The sequence below is a fragment of the Rhinopithecus bieti genome, unplaced genomic scaffold (assembly GCF_001698545.2).
Source record: "Rhinopithecus bieti isolate Rb0 unplaced genomic scaffold, ASM169854v2 scaffold_44592, whole genome shotgun sequence".
Lineage (NCBI taxonomy): Eukaryota > Metazoa > Chordata > Mammalia > Primates > Cercopithecidae > Rhinopithecus > Rhinopithecus bieti.
Window position 1 is genome coordinate 725,037 of NW_016818423.1, and position 19,744 is coordinate 744,780.

Consider the following 19,744-nt stretch of genomic DNA (forward strand, 5'->3'; position numbering starts at 1 on the left):
CGCCGGGCGCCCGGAGCCCGGAGCCGCCGCCGCCGCCATGGGGGCCTGCCTGGGAGCCTGCTCCCTGCTCAGCTGCGTGAGTCCCAACCCCGGCGCCCGCCCGCGCGCGCCTCGCGTTCCTGCTGCGGGCCCTCACTTTCTTCTGTTCTGCTTCGAGTAGTTTCTTCTTTTTCCTTCCTGCAAACTTGTCTTTCTGGGCCGGTGCCCCGCCTGCTTGCCCTCCGGACCCTCACTCGGCACCCCGATCCCGCTGCCCCCGTCCCCCTGCTCAGTCCCGACCGGCAGGCGCCGGGCAGCTGCGGTCCCGGCTCGGGTTTCCGCGGGCAGGAGGGGAGTGCCCTCGGCGGGCGCCCTCCTGGGACCTGGAGAGATTGAATCTGGAGCCCGGGGTCTGGGCAGCTCTGTGGGCCCTCGTCGCCCCACTTGGGGCGGTCCTCGGGGTGGTCTCTGTCCCCGTCCCCGACCCCCTGGTTCTGTGTGTGGGTCGGCCGGGCCCCGTCCCTCCTGGCGAGTGCCCTGCCCTGCCCCTCTGGCCGCCTGCCAGTCAGTCTGTTCCTGTCGCTCGGGCTCCGCCTGTCCGTTCGTATTTGTCTGGTTCGTGTCTCTGTCCGTCGTTCCTCCGACTGTCTTTGTCCGTCTACTGTCTTCTGTCCGTCTGTCCGTCTGTCCGTCCGTCCCTCAGTCTCTGCGGTCCCGTCCGCCGTCCTCAGTCTGGCTCGCGCCGCCTCCCAGGCACTTTCCCAGCTCGCCGCGGACCCTCTGGGCCCCAGCGCGGAGACTGGGATGGGAGGGGAGGGAGCCCCGGACTTTCTTAGCTGCCCTCGAGTGAGGAGGGTGCGGGTCGTCACGGACCACCGGGCGGAACTCTGGGTTGGGACAGCAGGAATCGAGGGAGGTTCGGGTGTGCGCGGGGAGTGCCCGGTCGCGGGTTCGGGACCTGGGGGGAGGCCAGCCTCTGTTCTGTGGCTGCAGCCACAGAGGGGAGGGGCTCCAGCAAGACCCCGGCTGGGAGGCCCGTTCTCCCTTCCCTTTCCCCAGCCCCCTCCTTCCCTCTTCCCCTCATTAAATCTGAGGTTCATTCAGGCAGCCCCCTCCCCCTCTGGCCCCACACAAAGAGGCCCTGAGAGGGAGAAGGGGCTCCAGCGGCTGCTGAATCTAGGGACTCGCTTTCCTTTGTCCCTGACGTGTGTGTGTGTGTGTGTGTGTGTGTGTGTGTGTGTGTGTGTGTGAGAGAGAGAGAGAGAGAAAGAGAGAGAGGAGAGGGGATGTAGGGGAGAGCTGGGGGTCTAGAGATTTACTTCACAGCCATTTTCTGAGAATGAGATCAGCATAGATAGGACAGAGAGGCAAGAGAGCCTCTTGCCTCACTAGGTCTCCATTTTTCGTGTGTGTGTGTGCGTGCGTGTGCGTGTGCAGGAGGAGGAATCAAGCTGGTGCCTGAAATCCCTCCCATCCCAAAGAATTCAAGGTTTGGGCCAGGTCTCTGCCCACAAAGGTTTGCTTCCTGGTGAGGGAGGCAGAGCTTCCACAGTGGACCTGATTTCCATCTGTTGCTCCCAGCAGGCTGTTGGGAGTCAGTGGAGTTTGAAGAACAGATGGAGAGAAGGCAGGATGGGTTTAGAGTGAGAGGCTGGGGTCTTAGAAGAAGCAGTAGGTGGGCATGGTGGCGTGCACCCTGTAGTCCCAGCTACTCAGGAGCCTGAGGCAGGAGGATCACTTGAGCCCAGGAGATGGAGGATGCAGTGAGCTATGATTGCACCTGGTGAGGCACAGGCCCTGCTGGGCTGGGCTGGCGGTGGAGATGTTGAGGGGCAGCCTGCCAGCCCTGTGTGCCTTGGTCACCCCATCTGGCAGTTGACAGTAACAGGACCTTTCTCACAATGCTGTTAGGAGATGAGGCACAGCTCCTGGCACATCGTAAGTGCTCCCTATGGGAATTATTGCTAACATCAAGGAAAGGTGGGTGGATAATTCCATTTGGAGACAATGCAAAGCCAAGTGCTGGTCTCTGAGTCACAGCATTCTACAATGCTGAGAGCAGATAGGCTGGCTCAAACCGTCTGTTTACAGATGAGAAGGCTGCGGCCCAGAGAAGTTAGCTGACTTGCCAAAGGTTGCACAGGGAAAGGATGGAGAACTGCAGAGTTAGGATCAACATCTGATTCCTGGTCCAGGCTTCTGCCCACACCTTCCCTCCCTTCCCCACATCCTGGCTACCTGAGGCACAGGGTTGGTCCAGGGAAGAATTGGGATGTAGCTTAGTGAGTAATATCAGCAAGGGACCTGGCCCTCCCTTCAGTGCCATCCCCTGGGGGTTCTGGCCTCCGTCATTTACTGAGGTTCTGGCTTCTGACATTTACTGAGCCAGGTACTGTTCCGAGCCCCTCACCATACCATCTCATTGGCTCTCCCCACCTCCTCTATCCTATAAAATCGTTAGCCCATTTTACAGATAACTGTCCCAACACTCGTGGCATGGAGCTGTCCAGCAGTGGCCTAGGCCCCACACTGTAGTGAGCAGTGTGTGTGTGTGTGTGTGTGTGTGTGTGTATATATATATATATACATATCCTTCCCTCTTCCCCTCATTAAATCTGAGGTTCATTCAGGCAGCCCCCTCCCCCTCTGGCCCCACACAAAGAGGCCCTGAGAGGGAGAAGGGGCTCCAGCGGCTGCTGAATCTCGGGACTCGCACGTGCACACACACACGAAAAATGGAGACCTAGTGAGGCAAGAGGCTCTCTTGCCTCTCTGTCCTGTCTATCCTGATCTCATTCTCAGAAAATGGCTGTGAAGTAAATCTCTAGACCCCCAGCTCTCCCCTACATCCCCTCCCCTCTCTCTCTCTCTCTCTCTCACACACACACACACACACACACACACGTCAGGGACAAAGGAAAGCGAGTCCCGAGATTCATATAAGCATATATATATCTCCTTCCATTTAATCCTCACAACAACCCCACTGGGGCAGTTAATATTGTTCCCATTTCACAGATGAGGAAACTGGCTCAGAGAGTGAAGGTGACTTCTTCACAGCCACACAGCATTAAGTGGCGCAGTTGGGCACCACTGGACACCAGTACCATCCTGTTGCAGTGAAGACTTGCTGCACAGGAGTGAAGTTCTATGTGGCATTTCTGGGCAGCTTTAGGAGGGGCTTTTTTTGCATGCATGGGTCAGTGGGGAAGACTTTTGTACCCTCCCAGGTGTGACTCATCTTCTGATTGTGCTTCTCAGCATTGGAACTGGGCTGAAGGTGAACTGGGCTGAAGGTGGGTCCTGCTTTGGATGGGGAGGTAAGATGGGTCCACAGGGGATGGGGCCACCAGACAAGCCAGCACATGATGACTTGGCCAGTCTGCAAAGAGGGTCTTGTACATCCTAGGGAGTGTGAAAGGCCTTTGGGTCAGACCACTGGACTCGGATTCTAGCTTTGCCTCTTTGCATCTCTGTGACTGTGGGCAGTCACTTTGCCCATCCGCTTGTCTGTAAAGTGGAGAGAACAATGGTGTCTGCCCCTTAGCCTGTTGTGAGGATTAAATGGGACTGAGGTTAGTACAGCTGCATATTTAGCACCAAGCTGGTGTGCAGTGGCCAGTTCATAAACACCCCACAGTGGTACATGACTCAAGACCACATGCAAGGTAGTGCTGAAGCCAGTGAGACCCAGGGCTGCCTAACTGTACAGCCTGGGCTCTGAGGCACTGTACTCTCCTGCCCCAGGAGATCATTTTATAGACGAGGAAACTAAGTCCCACGGAGGGGAGGAGAGACTTGCTTGAGGTCAGACTACAAGTTGTGGCAGAGCCAGCATTAGGACCTGCATTCTTGGCACTGCATGGGGGAAGTAAGTGTACCTTGGGACATTTCCGGCTGACCTCTTCTCTGCTGTGTTTTGACTAGCCCTGGGGCGGCCCAGCCGGTTATGGAGTTGTTCATGAAAGTGGCAAGGTGCATGCTTTCTGGGGCCAGTTTTGCATTTTTTAAATTGTGACGAAATATATGTTTAAAAATTTACTCTTTTAACCTTTTATTTTAGTCTTCAAGGAGTTTGTGTGTTATTTTATTTTACTTTACTTTATTTGTGTTTTTAATAGAGACGGGGTTTCACCATGTTGGCCAGGCTGGTCTCGAACTCCTGACCTCAAGTTACCCAACGGCCTTGGCCTCCCAAAGTGCTGGGATTACAGGCGTGAGCCACCACACCTGGCTTGTAATTTATTTTAGAAGACACGTATATTAAAATGGAGATCTAATAAATACAACCCTAATAAAAATTAATCCCGTATGAATGGCATTGTCAGAAGGAGTAGCGCCAGCACACAGTAGGTGCACAGTAACTCCAGGACATCTTCTTACTGTCATCCCTCATCTGGATTACTGACAACAGCCCCTGACTCTCCTCCCTTCCCCAAAAGTACCACACACCACCCCGGCCTGTCTTTTGTGGTCAAAGTGAGATTTCTAAAATGCAAATCTGCTGCCATTTCTCTTCTTTCGCAATCATTCCCCGTTGCTTTCAGGGTGAAGTCCAGACTCCCTGGCATGGCATACAGGGACATTGGCCACCACTTCCATGACCTGTGCAGGTTTTCTCACCCTTTCAGCTGCCCTGAAAATACAGTGTCCCTGTAGCTCTGCACGTGTCATTCTCTTTGCTGGGAATACCCTTTCCCCTCTTCCTGCTCTTCTTTGAAAACTCCCTGCCCCCTCCCTTAAAAAAAGTTGAGGTAAAAGATGCATAACATAAAATGTACCATTTTAACAATTTTTAAGTGTAGCGTTAAGTACACTGACACTGTTTTGCAACCATCAGCACCATCCTTCTACAGAACTTTTTCATATTCCCAGACTGAAACTCCCACTAAACAGTAACTCCGCAGCCCCTCATAACCACCAATGTATGAGTTTGGCTACTCTCTCCATCTAAGTGGAGTCATACAGTATTTGTTCTTTGATGTCTGGCTTATTTCACTTAGCATAATGCCCTGAGGGTTTATCCATGTTATAGCATGTGTCAAAATTTCATTCCTTTTTTTTTTTTTTTCTTTGGAGACGGAGTCCTGCTCTGTCGCCCAGGCTGGAGTGCAGTGGCACAATCTCGGCTCACTGCAACTTCCACCTCCCGGGTTCAGGCAATTCTCTTGCCTCAGCCTCCCGAGTAGCTGGGACTACAGGCATGCACCACCATGTCTGGCTAATTTTTTTGTATTTTTAGTAGAGATAGGGTTTCACCATGTTGGCCAGGCTGCTCTCAAACTCCTGACCTCAGGTGATCCACCTGCCTTGGCCTCCCAAAGTGCTGGGATTACAGGTGTGAGCCTCCACGGCCAGCCTCATTCTTTTTTAAGAACAAATAATATTCCATTGTATGGGTATGGATATACCACATTTTGTTTATCCGTTCATCTCATCCACCAATGGACATTTAGCTTGTTTTCACCTTGTGGCTACTGTGAATAATTCTGCTATGAACATGGGTGTGTAAATATGTGAGTCCCTGCTTCATTTCTTTTGGATATATATCCAGAAGTGGAGGGCCACTTTGTTTTATATTTTATTTCACTTTATTTTATTTTTTGAGACAAACTCTTGCTCTGTCACCCAGGCTGGAGTGCAATGGCGTGATTCAGCTTACTGCAACTTCTGCCTCCTGGGTTCAAGCAAGTCTCCTGCCTCGGCCTCCCGAGTAGCTGGGATTACAAGTGCCTGTCACCATGCCTGGCTAATTTTTGTGTTTTTAGTAGAGATAAGGTTTCACCATGTTGGCCGGATGGTCTCAAACTCCTGACCTCAAGTAATCTGCCCATGTTGGCTTTTCAAAGTGCTGGGATTACAGGCATGAACCACTATGCCCAGACGGCCAGTTTGTTTTAAATAGAAAGATTCAAAACTGTCATCCAGCCCTCAGCTGCCTCCTCTACCCACCCAGCACCCCATGAGTGGTTCTACGAACTTCTGTCCCTGACTCTAAGGACAACCAGGAGACAATGTGAATGATTCAGTGACAGACTGTTCACATAATGCCAAACCACTCATGGCTCCAGAGCTACCTGCCTTGCCTTGGGAGGTAGTGAGCTCCTTGTCTTTGGCAGTGTGCAAGCAGCAGAGCATGGCCAGATGCTTTCTGTGTGGTTCTTCATTGGAAAGAGAATGGATTCGTTGAATGCCAAGGAACCTTGCAGCTGTAAGACTCCAAGGCTCGGGGCTTCTTAAATTCTGAGTTCTCCATTCTGAGAACCTGGGCTGGTGCTAAGATTCAGCCACTGTAAGTGTTCTGGGGCTTTTCCGTTGCTGCCCTTGAGCGCGTCTGCAGGAAGAGAGGAGTGGTTGTAATCGTAGTGTGGGAACAGTTTTCCAGTCTGCCTTTCTTTCACACTGCATTACAAGCATTATTCCATGTTGCTCTGTAGCCAGGGACTTCATCTTTCTGGCTCTGTAGCATTCCATGGAGTGAAAGGGCCACAGCTGTCCCCAGGTGTTAGACATTTAGGTTATTTGTAGTTTCTTGAGACTCCAATGGGCTCACAAAACCTAAAACTTATTTAAGTTTTTTCTTTATATAAAATCTTTATATTTGTAAATTTAACTTAATTGAAGTATTATTTATATACAATTAATTATATACAATTTATATACATTTAATTTACCTACATATTTGCCCCATTCAGCAGAGAAGTCCGTTTTATGGAGTACCATGGTGTATTGATGGGTGTTTTGTTATTTTCAATTTTCCCCTAATGGCCAGGCATGGTAGCTCATGCCTATAATCCCAGCACTTTGGAAGGCCAAGGTGGGAGCATCCCTTGAGCCCAGGAGTTCGAGACCAGCCTGGTCAACATGAGAAAACCCTGTCTCTACCAAAAAATACAAAAATTAGCCGGGTGTGGTGGTGCATGCCTGTGGTCCCAGCTGCTTGGGAGGCTGAGGTTGGAGGATATATATCCAGAAGTGGAGGGCCACTTTGGAGCCCAGGAGGTTGAGGCTTCAGTGAGCTGAGATCACACCACTGCACTCCAGCCTGGGTGATAGAGCCAGACCCTTTCTTGAAACAAAAACTAAGAAACCAAAAACAAAAATTAGCTGGGCGTGGTGGCTGGTGCCTGTGGTCCCAGCTACTCGGGAGGCTGAGGTGGGAGGATTGCTTGAGCCCCAGAGGTGGAGGTTGCAGTGAACTGAGATGGCACCACTGCACTCTAGTCTGGGTGACAGAACGAGACCCTGCCTCAAAAACAATTTTTTCCCCTATTATTTTCCTATTATGATCAGTGCCACAATGAATTTCCGTGTGTTTGTGTATATGTGCACACATCTACCCTTACTCCCATGGTCTGGCATTTTTGTAGGAAGAGATTTAAATATATATAAAATGACATTTCTGTCAAATGGAAGAGGTTCTTGTAGGAGCCATTCCGGGGTGGAGTGAATGCACCAAGGTGGATGAACATTTCCGAGGATGCTCCGGAAGCAGTGTGTGTTTTTCTCTTTGACCTGGTCTCTCTGACTGCTGATCAGGCCCTTGGAAATCCTGAGGTTTCAGGCATCAGGAGCACCTGGAGTTTTGATCTTTAAGAACTGGAGCGAACTGAAAGGCCAAGCTCTCTGAAAGCGGAACAGCTTTCTTGTGTCTTAGATGTCTCAAATTGAAATTAAATGGTAACAAGCCAGAGTCAGGACCTGACGGGGCACCCGGGCACCTGGCTCCTGAGATCAGTACCCACTGGCCTCCCTTGGTTTTCTGGTCTTGGGGGTTTTTTTTGTGTGTGTGTTGCTTTTTTGTTTTTTCATCACTGGAATGTATTTAAATTAAATGAGATGACCATCAGTGAATTAGCAAGCTGGGAACTAGCGTAGTCCTATGGGCAGAGCCTGGCCCTTGGTGCACACAGATCTGAATTTGCATCCCAGCTCCTCAGCCTACTTGCTGTGTGACCTTGGTCATGCCACCTATCTGTCTCAGTTTTCTCATTTGAAAATGGGAAGTTAACCACACAATTCATAGCATCAGTGAAGCTTAATGTAGATAAAGTGCTTATCAGAGAACCTGAGACTGAGTAACCCTCTGTAAATGGCAGCTGTCACTAATACTACTTGAATCTCAGTGCTGGTATCAACTTGCTGTGTGGCCTCTGGTAAGTCTCTTAGCCCCTCTGGTCTCAATTTCCACATCTGTAAAATAGAACTAATAACCCACTCTATCTGATAACCAGAATGTTTTTTATAGCAGGGGTCCCCAACCCCTGGGCCATGGACCAGTATCTATCCATGGCCTGTTAAGAACTGGGCCACACAGCAGGAAGTGAACAGCAGGTGAACAAGCATTACTGTCTGAGCTCTGCCTCCTGTCAGATCAGTGGCAGCTTTAGATTCTCATAGGAGTGCGAACCCTATTGTGAACTGTGCATTCTAGGGATCTAAATTGCGTGCTCCTTATGAGAATCTAATGCCTGATGATCAGAGGTGGAACACTATCATCCCAAAACCATATCTGCCCCCTGCCAGCACCCCTGCTGCCATCTGTGGAAAAGTGTCTTCCCTGAAACTGGTTCCTGGTGCCAGAAAGGTTTGGGACCACTGCTTTATGGCTATAAAACATTTTTTCAGGCATTTCTTATCCTCTCACCCACCAAAAACAGCCATGGATAGGAGGCAGGTCTTGGGGTGGCAGCTGCAAGATGTAACCAGAAGTTGCTGGACAGGTAGACTGTTTTGATTTAGACCATGAGGAATAGTTTCATTTCCAAAGCATTTTGTTTAGCATCTGTGTGAGCGAGAGATAGGCTAGGAGCATTTCTAGTCTAGGGGAGAGTAGGAGGGGAGGCAGATACCCCCCAGCAGGGCGTGCTGTGTGCCTTGTGACCAGTCCAGAAAGAAGGGCGGAGGTCTGTGAGGAGCAAGGGGCTCTGCCAGCCTGCTCTCTTCAAAGCTCATCTTTCAATTCCTGACCCTTGGCTCCAGCCCCTCAAGTGGGTGCCCACTGCTCTTAGGATGAAAACCAGGGTCCTGTTCCTGACTGCTGGTGTCTATGTGGTCTGGCCTTGCCAGCCTGTCTGACCTCATACTCACCGCTGACTGCACACCAAGCTTTGGCCACAAGGGCCTTCTTTCTATTCCTCAAATGTCCAGCCCCTACCCACCCCAAAGCCACCTGTCTGGAACTTTCTTTCCTCCCTTTGGTCTGGCAGTGTCTCCTCATCCCTCTGCTCTCAGCTTATTATTTTATTTTAAAATATTTCTTTTTAAAAGGCCAGGTGCAGTGGCTCACGCCTGTAATCCTAGCACTTTGGGAGGCTGAGTGGGCAGATTGCTTGAGCCCAGGAGTTTGAGACCAGTCTGGGCAACGTGGTGAAACTCCATCTCTACAAAAAATACAAAAATTAACCAAGCATGGTGGTGTGTGCTTGTAGTCCCAGTTACTCGGGAGGCTGAGGTGGGAGGATGGCTTCAGCCTAGGAGGCAGAGGTTGTAGTGAGCTGAGATTGTGCCACTGCACTCCTGCCTGGGTGACAGGGCAAGACCCTGTCTCAAACAACAACAACAACAAAACAAAAGCAAACAAGAAAAACCTTCTTTTTAAAAGATCCGGTCTTGCTATACTGCCCAGGCTATTCTCCAACTCCTGGGCTCAAGCGATCCTCCTGCCTTGGCCTCTCAAAATGCCGGGATTACAGGTGTGAGCCACCGCGCCTGGCCTGCTCTCAGCTTAAAAGTCGCTTCTTCAAGGAGGGCTTCCCTGACATGCCACCCTCAATCAAACCTAGGCCGCGTTAGCACTCTTCTGGCAGTGGGCACACGTCCTTCTTAGCACTTGTCACGATGTGAGTCATGATTTGTTTAGTGTTTTTCCTGCTCCTGTAGGCTCCAGGAGGGTGGGGCTTATGTCTCTTGCTCTCTAGGCTCTTAAATCCCTGAGTGAGCAGTAGGGGCTGTTTAGGGGAAGATAAAGTTTATCAGAGGTATCTGGATGTGGGGCTTGTTTCCTCAAAGGCTGGGCTGTGGACTGGGCTCCCAGGAGGGAGAGTCTTCTTTTCAGGTGTGGCATAGTGTGGCATCGCCAGCCCCTGAATGATTTCAGCCACCACAGGGGAAGGGCTGACCGCAACTGGGGCAAAGGACCCTGGAGAGGGAAAGGGTTAGACCGCCACCTGCTGTCTAGTGCTGGTATAGCCTCAGAGCAGAAAATCATTCCGTTCATCCAACTGATGTTTATTATGCACTTGCTGTTGTCTGAGGTCTTAACATGTGACTGGTACCATGCCAAACACTTCATATTCCTTCAACAGATAGCCTGTAAGCTCCTGCTGTGTGACAGGCACTGTTCCAATTTCTAGGAATATCACAATGAACAAAACACAAAAATTCCTGCCCTGCTGGAAAGCGGAGGCTGACAAAACATAAAGCCTCGCTGACGGCAGGAAGTCCCGGGGGTGGGGGGGGAAATTAAGTGGGGAAGGGGAAGGGGAGCCCAAGGGGGCTACAATATGGAATTTCCATTTCATTCTCACAACTGCTTTGTGAGGAGTACATACCACTATGTTACGGAAGAGGACACTGAGGTACAGAGAGGTTGAGTGACTTGTATAAGGTCACAAAGGTAATCGGTGACGGCTGGCCTTGTGATTTTTTTTTTAAACCACTCTCCCTCCGTAAGAAACAGTGTGACCTCAGCTGGCTCTCTCTCAAGCCACAGTATCACTTGAGATAGACCCAGGTTTGAGTCTGGGTTCTGTGGTTAATGGCTGTGTAGCCCTATATGACCCAGCTTCCCTCTCGGACCTGAAGTTCAGTGGGCTGGTGTCTGGGGAACAGTGTGCTCCTGCCTAGCGCAGCACAGATCCGCTGACCTCTGGGCAGGTGGTGGGAGGTGCGCACTTGGGCGGTGAAGTGGAGAGGGGAGAGTGACAGTGCTGTCTTGCAGGCGTCCTGCCTCTGCGGTTCTGCCCCCTGCATCCTGTGCAGCTGCTGCCCTGCCAGTCGCAACTCCACCGTGAGCCGCCTCATCTTCACGTTCTTCCTCTTCCTGGGGGTGCTGGTGTCCATCATTATGCTGAGCCCAGGCGTGGAGAGTCAGCTCTACAAGGTGAGTGCCGCAGGGGTGGCAGGGCGGCCTCCATTGAGGGGCCTCAGTGGCTCCAGGATAGAGGGTCCAGGCTTGGGGTCACAGCTCATCCAGAAGAGGAGGCAGGGTGTTTGGGTGCACTGATGATCTGAGGTGGGAAATGAGGGGAGGAGGGCTTGAGCCTCTTGTGGGGATTCTTCTTTCTCTTAGGCCACAGTCTCCTTGGAAAGTCTTATTAATCATTATTGGCCCCCTGGACACTGGCCTAATGGATGCTTTTTTCCCGCTTAGCGCTCAAGCCCAGGTTGGGGCTCCTAACTCTTCCCTTCGTCTCAGTGTTTTACAGCCAAGCACAGACCCAGGGGGACGTGGGCATCACCATGCGTGCCTTATACACATTTTAGTTTGTATAAAGATGAGAATCCCTGGGGAGTTTGTAGAAATGCAGGTTCTCAGACCCCACCTTGAGGCTCTATTCCATGGGAGAGGGGCCTCAGAATCTCTGTTTTCCCAAGCATCTCAGGTGGTTCTGATGTAGGTGGTGGGTGGAGAACACTTTGGGAACCCCTGCTTTATTGATTGATTGATTGATTGATTGAGATGGAGTCTCGTTCTGTCACCCAGGCTGGAGTGCGTTGGTGCCATCTCGCTGGAAGCTCCGCCTCCTGGGTTGACACCATTCTCCTGCCTCAGCCTCCTAAGTAGCTGGGACTACAGGCGCCCGCCACCAAGCCCAGCTAATTTTTTTTTTCTTTTTAATTTTTAGTAGAGATGGGCTTTCACCGTGTGAGCCAGGATGGTCTTGATCTCCTGACTTCATGATCTGCCCACCTCGGCTTCCCAAAGTGCTGGGATTACAGGCGTGAGCCACCATGCCCGGCGGGAACCCCTGCTTTAGACAGCGCAATAGTTACTGAGGCTATGGGAAATAAACATTAACGATGTAATTGGGGAGCTGCCTCCCAGGGCTTCAGCTCCAGAGAGGGCTAGGAATGGAGGTGGAGGCAGTGGAGAGAGAGGTGGGGGGCTCCCCTCCCTGCCTTGTCCAGCCCCTGCTGGGAGAGCCTCTTTCCTGGCCAGCCTTGGGAGATCAGGGCTTTGGTTTATAAAGGGAGCTGCCAGGGTTCTGTGTGGGGTGGGGCCTTGACGCTGCTCTGTCTGTCTCCACAGCTGCCCTGGGTGTGTGAGGAGGGGGCTGGGATCCCCACCGTCCTACAGGGCCACATCGACTGTGGCTCCCTGCTTGGCTACCGCGCTGTCTACCGCATGTGCTTCGCCACAGCGGCCTTCTTCTTCTTTTTCACCCTGCTCATGCTCTGCGTGAGCAGCAGCCGGGACCCCCGGGCTGCCATCCAGAATGGGTGAGAGAGGGGTCCCTGCCTGCACCCTGGGACCTTCCCCCAGTGCCTTGCCTGCTCCTGTGCTTGTTCAGGGATCTGCAGACCCCACCCTTAGAGTCAGGAGCCACGGGAGGACACAGCATGCAGAACAACTCTGAGTTATATCCATTTCTCAGATGAAGAGTAAGGCTCAGAAAGGGTGGCAGCAAGCCTCAGGCCCCGCAGCACTTCAGTGACACAGCTGGGGCTGAACCTGGGTGACCACCCTCACCGCTGCTTGGTCCTTCCTCCTGCCCTTTAGGGCTTTTACCAGGGCCAGGAGAGACTTCCTGTGCCCATCAGACCATCAGACAGCCTACCCTCACCCCTCCCAGCACCTGCTCTTTGTGGGAGGGGGCTCTGGGGCCAGGCCCAGTCTGGCTTCCAGTTTCCCAGCCTGCACTCAGCTTCCTTGTCCATCCCCCACCCTTTCCATAGGTTTTGGTTCTTTAAGTTCCTGATCCTGGTGGGCCTCACCGTGGGTGCCTTCTACATCCCTGATGGTTCCTTCTCCAACAGTAGGCGGGCTTGGCAGGAGGCATGGGGGGCTCTGGGGAGGGAGGCGGGGCGGCAGGTTGGAGGAATGTGGCGGGACTGCTCTTTGCTGGGACACACGGACCCCAGGCTGCTGGCTGGGTCCTTACTCCCCACCCGTGAGACAGCACTGTGGTGCTTGGCCACACAGCCTTTGTGCAACCCAGGGGTAGGGGGAGCTGCCTTGCCCTGACCCATATCCTGCCCTCTGTGCATAGCTAGGGGCTCCCTGAGGGCAGGGACTCTGTTCTTCTCAGTGTCCCCAACGCAGGGCGTAGCAGAAATGCTTGTTGAATGAGTAGATGTGAGAGAGGGACTCTCCTTGCCTCACTCGCCTCTCCCCACCCAGTCTGGTTCTACTTTGGCGTCGTGGGCTCCTTCCTCTTCATCCTCATCCAGCTGGTGCTGCTCATCGACTTTGCACACTCCTGGAACCAGCGGTGGCTGGGCAAGGCCGAGGAGTGCGACTCCCGCGCCTGGTACGCAGGTCAGTGCTGCCACCCTGCCTCTGTGCGGGGACTCGAGCCTGGACAGGGCTGGGGCCGCCTGAGAAATCGAGGATCTCTGAAGCTAGATAAAACTGGGGGGCATCCCGAGCAGCCACTGCCTTAGGGCAAGATTCTAATTGTCTCAGGCAGATGGGGGGGCCAGCTGATCCCGGGTGACTTCTGGGGGATCTGAGGAGAGCCGACCTGGAGAGGCCTGGGAGGGGCCTTGTTTGGGGGTTCCTGCAGGGTAGGCCATGCACAGCCAGCAGCGTGTGAAGCCCTTTTGGTAGTGCCCAGGCTGAACTTCAAGTGACATCTGGTCCCTGAAACCCCAGTAGCAGGGTGAGTCCCTGGTTCTCTTTCAGTTCTGAACACAACGAGGAGAAAGGCTCACCTGGGTGCTGTTTGGTTTCCACACCTCCCTAAACTTGCCGGTCCCTCTTGGACAGGGAGGGCAGGTCAACAGCAGACCGCCCTGTACCTCATTCAGTTTTTGCAAGACTGTTTTGTGTTCATTGTATTTATTGTTACAGTTCCCTTATTACAAGGTAGCAAGTGAACCATGTTAGCTCAGGGTGGGGCAATGACTCACAAAGGTGTTGGTGAAAGGCAGTGACGTCATTCTTCAGATGGGGAAACCGAGAGCTGGAGGGGGGAGAGCTGCCAACAAGGCCCCTTGAAGGAGTGGGGGTCCTTATTCCTCCTGCCCCACCCCACGCCTACCCTCTCACTACTACTCTGGCCCAGGCCTCCTCTTCTTCACTCTCCTCTTCTACTTGCTGTCGATCGCGGCCGTGGCGCTGATGTTCATCTACTACACTGAGCCCAGCGGCTGCCACGAGGGCAAGGTCTTCATCAGTCTCAACCTCACCTTCTGTGTCTGTGTGTCCATTGCTGCTGTCCTGCCCAAGGTCCAGGTGAGCCTGCCTGCCCCTCCCCGGCTTGAGGCCCAGCCCCTTGGTGGGTGGGACTTCTTGTAGGAACCTGGGTCCTGGGGCTAGGGCTGTCATCACAGAGGCTCGGCCTGAGTGTGTGGGCTCCCAGGTCAGCCTCCCCAGGTTACAGTCAGGCTCTCATGGCTTCATGCTGGGTGTCTTTAGGAGGTGCCCTAACCTCTCTCTGCCTCTCAAATATAAAGTGGAGATAATAAGACCTACTGTTGGAGTTATTCTCAGGATTGAGATCCTATTTGTAAACACTCCATGCCTGGCCTGTAGATTTCTGTCAGACATTAGCTATTATTGTAGTTATTATTGTTGTCATTTTTGTTTTTATGCAAATCAGTAGAGCATTACGGGGAGTCCCTGGGTGATGTTTCCTAGACACCTCTGGAAGTAGTGTAGGAAGGTGCAATTTCACATTTCCAATCCAAGACCATCTGGAGTAATGGGCAGGAGCTCCCAGAGGAACTGCGTGTTCTTCACAAAGTACCGCTGGAGCCCCTTGTGAGTCCAGTGGTGCTTTGCGGTTTGAGATCTCAGCACACAGCAGCTTCAGGGGGCTTAGGTAGTCTTCGGGGGTCTTTAGCAAAAAGGCTGGGAACCTCCCTTCTGGTCAGAGTCTCATTTCCCAGTAAGAAAAGTTGAAGCCCAGAGAAGATAATGTCTGTGTCCCAGGTCACACAGCAATCAGTATTTATCCAGCAAATACCTCTTGAGCACTTCCTGTGTACCAGGCCCTCTTCTAGATGTTGGGGATATGGCTGTGAGGAAGGGAAGGAGTAATAATGATGATAGCCAGTAGTTAGTGGCCTCGGACATGTTATTTGATCTTCACACCATCCTCATCCTCACTTTACAGGTGAGGAAACGAAGGCTTAGAGAAGAGGCCTAGCCAAGGTCACATGGGGAACTGGGATTTGAACCCAGGCAGACTGGCTCCAGAGTCTGTGCTCTGGTTTTCTTTTTTCTTTTTCTTTTCTTTTTCTTTTTTTTTTTTTAGACAGGGTCTGGCTCTGTTGCCCAGGCTGGAGTGCAGTGGTGTAATCTTGGCTCACTGCAACCTCTGCCTCCCAGGTTCAAGCAATTCTCGTGCTTCAGCCTCCCAAGTAACCAGTGATCTGCCCACCTCAGCCTCCCAAAGTGCTGGGATTACAGGCATGAGCCACCACACCCGGCCTAAGATTTTTTTTGTTTTTGGGTTTTTGAGACAGAATCTTGCCTGTCACTTAGGCTGGAGTTCAGTGGTGTGATCTCGGCTCACTGCAACCAACCTCCGCCTCCCAGGTTCAAGTGATTCTCATGCCTCAGCCTCCCGAGTAACTTGGATTACAGGTGCCTGCCACCACACCCAGCTAATTTTTGTATTTTTGGTAGAGACAGGGTCTTGCCGTGTTGGCCAGGCTGGTCTTGAACTTCTGAACTTCTGGTTTCAAACAATCTGCGCGCCTCAGCCTCCCAAGGCGCTGGGATTACAGGCATGAGCCGCTATGCCCAGCCGCCTGTGCTCTTAATCACAGAGTTTAGGTCCATGTTTTTAAGCGCATGTGTGGTGAGGGGTGGGGAAGGACAGGCAACAGGGGACTAGGCCCAGTGAGGTGATTTTGGGTAATATGTGTGACGTGGAACATGAGAGAGGGTGTGGGCTGAAAGGTAGGTGGCTGGCAGGTACAGGGCTGCTCTAGTCAGAGTTCCTAGGACTCCATGGGAGTCCTGTCTGAATACTGAAGAGGGGCTGCCTGTGCGGAGATGCTGGGAAGGAATATGTCAGAGGGAGGGCACAGCGAGGGCAAAGGCCCTGCAGTGGGAGAGTCTGGGCAGGCTCTCCAGACAGAGAGCAGGGAGGAGCCAGGCAGCGGGCCAGGCAGAGATGAAGGAATTCAGAGTGTGATGAGATGGGTTTTCAGCAGGGGAGGAGGGCGGGTAATCTGAGGGGTGTTAAGAGAAAGAAGAGTTAGGACTCAGCCTTTGGTTAGTGAGGTGGGTGGTAGGTGGCCTGGCTGGTGTTTTCCCTAAGTGGGGTGTGGTGGGGTATCCTAGGTGGGTGGGAGCTTCTGAGGTCCCTTGGCTGGTGTGAGTGGGCCGGGTAGGATGGGGTGTCTCTGGTCCGGCAGGGATCTTATCAGTGACTGACTCTTGCCAGGATGCCCAGCCCAACTCGGGTCTGCTGCAGGCCTCAGTCATCACCCTCTATACCATGTTTGTCACCTGGTCAGCCCTATCCAGTGTCCCTGGTGAGTATGGGCCCAGGCTCAAGGAGGCCTGGCCTCGTTCCTGGGTCAGCATCGGCCTGCTGTGGGGTTGGGGACCCTCACAAGTGACAGGGACATCCCTGCTCCAGCCCATTCTGAGACTCAGTCCTCCCATGAGATGGGAGGGCCCGTCTGTTCCTGAGTTGTCTCTCTGCCCTTGTGACTGCTGAGCGCTCTGTTGCTGGGAGTGGGGTGGTTGGCTGTGCATCTGTCTGTCTATTGGGGTGGCTCTCTAGCCATCCTCAGGGCCACTTGGCTACCTAGGCCTGGCCTGCATGGACTGAGGGTGATTGTGCTCCCATCCCCAGAACAGAAATGCAACCCCCACTTGCCAACCCAGCTGGGCAATGAGACGGTCATGGCAGGCCCCGAGGGCTATGAGACCCAGTGGTGGGATGCCCCGAGCATTGTGGGCCTCATCATCTTCCTCCTGTGCACCCTCTTCATCAGGTATGGCCAGGTCTGAATTCTGGGGAAGGATCATGACTGGGGACCCTGAGCCAGAGTGAGGGGAGGGCGTGGGAGCCAGGATACCAAGCTGGAAGGTGCTCTTCGCATTCAGTGTGTCCCACTCTTGCATTGTGCGGGAGGAGAAACTGAGTCCCTCAGAGGGCATGGCATGAATGGGCAACAGAGTCAGGCATGACCTTGCCTCCTGGCTCATGGCCCTTTCCTGCATACTGGGCCAGTTCAGTTGGGTACAGACAGCTGTGGGGTCAGGGAAGGTGCATGGACTGGGGTCGGTGGGTCCAGGGACTGTTTCACACCTGCTGTGTGGCTTGGGGTAAGTGGCTTAACCTTTCTGAGCTCCTGTTTCCTCCTCAGTAAGAAGAGGATGACAGCCTCCATTGTAGTGGATGTGGCTGTGACCCCACATGCTCCCCTGAGACAAGGCAGCTCATGCTGAAGGTCACATAGTGGCTCTTTTCAAAGGGCTTAACATCTTAGTAGGTGTTTATCTGTGTGGACTCTGCAGCCAAACTGCCTGCATTTGAGCCTGGCATTGCCACTTACTGGCTATGTGATCCTGGGCAAGTCACTTAACCTCTCTAGCCTCAATTTCCTTGTCTGTAAAATAGAGATAAAAATAGTACCTCCCTTATTGGATTGTTGAAGGGCTATAGATGAATCAGTATGTGTAAAACACATATAAAGGGGCCAGGCATGGTAGCTCACACCTGTAATCCCAGCACTTTGGGAGGCCAAAGTGGGAGGATCTCTTGGGCCCAGGAGATTGAGACCAGCCTGGGCAACATAGTGAGACCCTGTCTTTTTTTAAAAAAATAACAAAACAAAACAAAAACACTTAGAAAGGAACTTGGCAAGTAGTAAGTTATTTGTAATCCAAACACTTTGCCAGGCTGAAGCAGGAGGATTGCTTGGGCCAGGAGTTTAAGGCCAGCCTAGGCAACATAGTGTCTCTAGAAAAAAAAAAGTTTTGTAATTAGTCAGCCATGGTGGTGTGCACCTTGTAGTTCCAGTGACTGAAGAGGCTGAGGTGGGATGATTGCTTGAGCCTAGGAGCTTGCCAGGCTAAGTGTTGCATATTATTGTGAACATTTGCACAACTAGGTAGCCGTGGGTGGCTGTTCTTATGAGTCACTAGATCATAAGATTAGGTTTAATTATTGTTTACACTGCATCTGGCAGACCCTGAGTTTGCTTCCCTGTGACCCTGCATTTCTCCAGGTGCCACTTGCCATCTGCCCTTAACTCTAGAGGGAATCTTAGCTCTGCTCCCCTGATCTTCCCCCATCCATCCACCCCAGTTCCAACAGCACCCCTGCCTCCAGGCCCCTGGGCTAGATCATTTTAAGACTCTTTCACATTTTGTTCTGTTTTGGCCTTTTTCAAAACATTTTCTCTAAGTCAGTTCTATACAGTTCATAAACATCTGTCTTCTTTGTCACATTTGATTCCTTTTCAAGCTGGAAAGGCTTGAATTACCTCTGTGTCCTCTACTCTCCCTTTCCCTCTCCTCCCCTCCCCTCCCCACTCCTCTCCCTTTTCTTTTTTGGGACAGGGTCTTCCTGTCACCCAGGCTGGAGTGCAATGGCACGATCATAGCTCACTGTCCCCTCAAACTCCTGGGCTCAAGTGATCCTCCCACCTCAGCCTCCTGAGTCGCTGAGACTACAGGTGCATACCACCATGCCTGGCTACTTAAAAAACTGGTTTTTTTTTTTTCTTTTGTAGAGACACTATGTTGCCCAGGATGGCCTTGAACTCCTGGCCCAAGCAATCCTCCTACCTCAGCCTACCAAAGTGTTTGGATTACAGGAGTGGACCACTCCTGGCCTGATTACCTTCATTTTACAGATAGGGAAACTGAGACGTGGGGAGGAGGCCATGAGCACACGGTGGCCGGTGGCTGAGGAGCTTGGAAATCTTTCCCTGCCCCTGGTTCTTTGTCCCTTCCCCTCCCTGACCTGGCACAGCTGTTTTTCCTGCCGCTTCCACACCCACAGCTCCCTGGCACTTGCACTGCTGAGACCCCAGGGGCACAGGTCTGTTCTTAGCATGGTTCTTACAGCACAAGCAGCAAATAAGCATATGTAACCCATGAGGACCAGGACCACCCAATCTGGGCTCCCATGCATGAGATATCCGTATGGTATTTGGTAGATAGGGTGGATAGGGTATGTAGGGTGGATAGGGTGGATAGGGTGTTTAGGGTGGGTAGGGTGGATAGGGTGTGTAGGGTAGGTAAGGTGGATAGGGTGGATAGGGTGGGTAGGGTGGATAGGGTGTGTAGGATGGGTAGGATGGAGAGGGTGGATAGGGTTTTAGGGTGGATAGGGTGGTTAGGTTGTATAGGGTGGATAGGGTGTGTAGGGTAGATAGGGTGTATAGGGTAGGTAGGGTGGAGAGGGTGGATAGGGTGGATAGGGTGGTTAGGGTGTGTAGGGTGAATAAGGTGTGTAGGGTGGATAAGGTGTGTAGTGTAGGTAGGGTGGAGAGGGTGGTTAGGGTGGATAGGGTGTGTAGGGTGGGTAGGGTGGAGAGGGTGGGTAGGGTAGGTAGGGTGGATAAGGTGGGTAGGGTGGATAGGGTAGGTAGGGTGGATAAGGTGGTTAGGGTGGGTAGGGTG

At 52.4% G+C, this 19,744-nt stretch overlaps 1 protein-coding gene across 1 annotated transcript in view; it reads left to right on the plus strand.

Annotated features, from left to right (window-relative positions):
- The first annotated feature begins 6 nt into the window (after positions 1–6).
- Positions 7–19,744, plus strand: part of SERINC2 (serine incorporator 2) — a 22,692-nt gene continuing 2,954 nt past the window's right edge. The window contains exons 1-8 of the mRNA XM_017857069.1: positions 7–76; positions 10,922–11,083; positions 12,233–12,423; positions 12,880–12,959; positions 13,325–13,462; positions 14,211–14,380; positions 16,545–16,635; positions 16,962–17,103. Of these exons, the coding sequence (XP_017712558.1) occupies positions 38–76; positions 10,922–11,083; positions 12,233–12,423; positions 12,880–12,959; positions 13,325–13,462; positions 14,211–14,380; positions 16,545–16,635; positions 16,962–17,103 (1,013 nt within the window). The 5' untranslated portion in view covers positions 7–37. The remainder of the gene's footprint in view (positions 77–10,921; positions 11,084–12,232; positions 12,424–12,879; positions 12,960–13,324; positions 13,463–14,210; positions 14,381–16,544; positions 16,636–16,961; positions 17,104–19,744) is intronic.